The sequence below is a fragment of the Nicotiana tomentosiformis genome, chromosome 2, assembly GCF_000390325.3.
Source record: "Nicotiana tomentosiformis chromosome 2, ASM39032v3, whole genome shotgun sequence".
NCBI lineage: Eukaryota > Viridiplantae > Streptophyta > Magnoliopsida > Solanales > Solanaceae > Nicotiana > Nicotiana tomentosiformis.
In genome coordinates, this window is record NC_090813.1 from 110,792,750 (window position 1) to 110,796,930 (window position 4,181).

At 45.6% G+C, this 4,181-nt stretch overlaps 2 protein-coding genes across 2 annotated transcripts; both read right to left on the reverse strand.

Annotated features, from left to right (window-relative positions):
* Positions 1 to 224: 224 nt before the first annotated feature.
* LOC138905392 (uncharacterized) lies at positions 225 to 608 on the reverse strand. The gene has a single exon (XM_070193914.1). The coding sequence runs from the start codon at positions 606 to 608 to the stop codon at positions 225 to 227; it is 384 nt and encodes a 127-aa protein (XP_070050015.1).
* A 2,322-nt stretch (positions 609 to 2,930) lies between these two features.
* On the reverse strand, positions 2,931 to 3,492 carry LOC138905394 (uncharacterized). Its single transcript, XM_070193915.1, has 2 exons — positions 3,160 to 3,492; positions 2,931 to 3,047 (listed from the first exon to the last, which is right to left on the reverse strand). Exons 1-2 carry the CDS (start codon positions 3,490 to 3,492, stop codon positions 2,931 to 2,933), a joined length of 450 nt encoding a protein of 149 aa, XP_070050016.1.
* Positions 3,493 to 4,181: the final 689 nt, after the last annotated feature.

The window sequence follows — 4,181 nt, forward strand, 5'->3', positions numbered from 1 at the left end:
TGAGCAGAATTTGTAAGCCTATCAATAATTACCCAAATAGAATCATACCTCCGTGGAGTGCGAGGAAAACCAGTGATGAAGTCCATATTTATCATGTCCCATTTCCATAATGGAAGCTCAATACACTGAGTTAGGCCTCCAGGCCTTTGATGTTCGGCTTTAACTTGCTGGCAGTTGGGACATTGGGCTACAATCTCCGCGATATCTTTTTTCATTCCATTCCATCAATAGATCTGTCGAAGGTCCCGATACATCTTTGTCGCTCCGGGATGAACTGCATATCTAGAATAGTGGGCCTCCGAAAGAATCTTGGCACGGAGCTCTCCTACTGACGGTACACATAAGCGGCCCTGGTATCTAAGGACTCCATCTCCAATTAGCTCAAATAAAGGTTGTCGCTGCTGTGGAATACTTTCCCTCAGTTTTATAAGCTCAGGATCCTCGTGTTGTCGCTCTTTCACTTCGGTAACAAAAGAAGATTTTGCCGTATTCTGAACGAGAATGCGTCCACCCTCTGCATCTACCAAACGCACCTGCAAACTAGCTAGCTGGCATAGATATTTGGTCATCTTAACCTTATCAGCTTCAACATGGCTTAGACTGCCCATGGACTTCCAGTTAAGGGCATCAGCAATAATATTAGCTTTGCCGGGATGATATAAAATATTAACATCATAGTCCTTTAGTAATTCTAGCCATCTTCTTTGTCGTAGGTTCAGCTCCCTCTGTTTAAATAAATACCGAAGGCTCTGGTGGTCGGTGAAAACATCAATATGAACCCCATATAGATAATGCCGCCAAATTTTTAGGGCAAATACAACTGCGGCTAACTCAAGATCGTGCGTAGGATAGTTCTGTTCATGTTTTCGCAACTGTCTAGAGGCGTACGCGATAACCTTACCATGCTGCATAAGAACACAACCTAGGCCAATTCTCGAGGCATCACAATATACAACATAAGCATCGGTGCCATCCGGAAGAGTCAAGACAGGTGCCGTAGTAAGCCTTTTCTTTAGTTCCTAAAAACTTTGTTCACATGCCTCAGTCCACTGAAACTTAGCTCCCTTATATGTCAGTTTCGTCAATGGTGCAGAGATAGAGGAAAATCCCTCCACAAACCTTCGGTAATACCCTGCCAAGCCTAAAAAGCTACGAACCTTTGTCGGATTCAAGGGCCTCAGCCAAGTCATCACAGCTTCAATCTTTTGGCCATCAACCTTGATACCATCGCCGGTAATAACATGACCAAGAAAAGCTACAGAAGTTAGCCAAAATTTACATTTAGAGAATTTAGCATATAACCTGTAGTCCTGGAGAGTCTGCAATACAGCTCGCAAGTGGTCCGCATGCTCGGCTTCCGATCGCGAATATATCAGGATGTCATCAATAAACACAATCACAAATTCATCCAAGAATGGTTTGAATACCCGGTTCATAATATCCATAAAGGCTGCTGGGGCATTTGTAAGCCCGAAAGACATGACAAGGAATTCAAAATGGCCATACCTCGTCCTAAATGCTATTTTTGGGATATTAATATCCCTGACTCGTAGCTGATGATAACCGGATCGCAAGTTGATCTTCGAAAAGCATTTGGCACCTTGTAACTGGTCGAACAAGTCATCAATCCGTGGAAGAGGATACTTATTCTTGATAGTGACTTTGTTTAGTTGCCTGTAGTCAATGCACATCCGCAAGGACCCATCTTTCTTTCGAACAAAGAGTACCGGAGCACCCCATAGGGATGTACTTGGCCTAATAAAGCCTTTATCGAGCAAGTCCTTTAGTTGTTCCTTAAATTCCCTTAGCTCTGCAGGAGCCAATCTGTAGGGAGGAATGGATATAGGCTGCGCATTAGGAAGCAAATCTATAGCGAAATCGATTTCCCTTTCGAGGGGAATTCCTGGAAGCTCGTCAGGGAATACCGTCGGGAATTCATTCACAATAGGAACCGACTGAAGAGTCGCTGGCTCCTTATCTATATCCCTAACATAAAACAGATGGTATATACAACCTTTAGCAATAAACTTTCGAGCCCTAAGGTATGAAATAAACTTACCCTTGGGCGTGACTGCATTACCTTTCCATTCAAGGACAGGCTCACCAGGAAAATGAAATCGGACCAACTTTGCACGATAATCAATATTAGCATAACAAGCTGCCAACCAATTCATACCCATAATGACATCAAAGTCTAGCATAACCAATTCATCTAAATCAACAGAGGTTGGACGGTCATTAATTAACACTGTACAATCTCGATAGACATGATTAGCTACAATAGAGTCGCCAACTGGCGTAGACACCTCAACTGGCTGTGGCAACAACTCAGATCTCATGTCAAGCCTACCAGTAATAAATAGAGTAATATATGAAAATGTAGAGCCGGGATCCATCAATGCATAAATGGCATGAGAATGTATTGTCAATATACCTGTGACAACATCTGGGGATGCCTCTGAATCTTGTCGGCATGTGAATGCATAAAAGCAGTTCTGGCCACCACTAGAACCTGAGGTGTCTCCTCCACCTCTCCCCCTACCATGGCCCTGAGTAGACTGTGGACCTGGTTGGGGAGCACGGACTGAGGGCGAAGAGGCTGCTGTGAATCCTGAAGGCTGAGCTGGTGTACCTCTGCCTAACCCCGGGCACCGGCTAATATAATGTCCTGTCTGCCCACAATGAAAACATGCACTCGAACCCTGTCTACATTGCCCGGTGTGCAGCTTACCGCCTTGAGTACATGGAGGAGTAAGTTGTCTCATCTGTGCAGAACGCTCCTTTATTTGTTGAGTGATCGTGCTATCTAGGGCGATGCGGTAGCATTCTTGGGATGTGCGTTGTTCTCCTCATATGCTGAATATTCCCCATGGAGTCAGGAACTTGATGACCTGATATAAGCTGGAAGGGAAGGCCCTCATGGTGTGTATCTAAGGTTGCCATATTATGGCGTTGTATGTCGTGTCTTGGTCCATGATGTGGAATGTGGTTTCCTGAGTGACGCCTTTGGCCAAGACAGGAAGTGTGATCGCCATATGTTTGCTTGACTGCATTGTTAAAAAGAGTTAGTGTGATGCAGCATGACACTGTCTTATCTTCGAGTTTCCTTTGTGCAAGTACTCGAGGATAGATAATGCACGTGCCGCTCCCCTCGTCTACCATAATGTGTCTCACATCGGTATCCAAAATTTGTAAAGTAATAACAAGGGCATCATAGTGAGGGAAAGCCAAACCGTTGGTATCCAACTTATCGAATATGATACTCTCTTCGAGTTCATCATACCGTTCGCGGGTGATTAACCGTTTGAGCTTGTGGGTAGTGGTTAACTTCACGCTGTTAATGGAAGCATCATCGCCACCACCGATGATCATGTGAATGGTGCGAGTTGGTGAGGGAGGTTTCAGCGGTCCTTGATGTTGTTCATGTCCTCTGACAGAGTTGGTCCTTCCCCGGTCGCTCAGCAACTCTTTGAGGTGTCCTTGTCGTAACATGTTTACGACCTCCTGCCGTAGGGCGATGCAATCTTCGGTTTTGTGCCCTCCTTCATGGTGGAACTCACAGAGGGTGTCCAACTTTCTGGTATTCGGATCTGACCTCATCTTTTGTGGCCATTTAACCTTTGGTCCGAACTTTTCCAGGGCATAGACTATCTCTGTAGGTGACACACAAAAGTTGTGAGATAATAAAGGGGACATACCTCTTTTGTTCCAGTGAGTCCCTGTCTTTGATCTAGGCGGGCCTTCTTTATGGCGGGAGGAGGGCGCAACGGGCTCTCTAACATACGGTTGATGTCGTTCCCTATTAGGTCGCGGAGTTGCAAGATCTCTTCTGGTATTGTTTCTTCGATCTCTTCTGGGTTCGGCTTGTACCGAGGTCAGTCGATGAGTTGGTCCATTGAGGGCGTCCTCATCTGCTCAGACCTCGGCACAATATGCGTTGTGTATTTCATCCCAAGTAGTTGGGTGTACTTCATCAGTCGACTTAATAGATTTTTAGTCACCCTCGAACCATCCCTGCTCAGCCGGTTCTGGAAGGCTGCGACCGCCATCCCTTATGATACGTTCGGCAAGGTCATCCTTACTCGGTTGAACCGGGCGAGGAAGTCCCTCAATCCCCTCTCCTGGTGACTGTTTAATAGCAAATATGTCATTCACTCTCACCTCGGCCTTCTTGGCCCCAA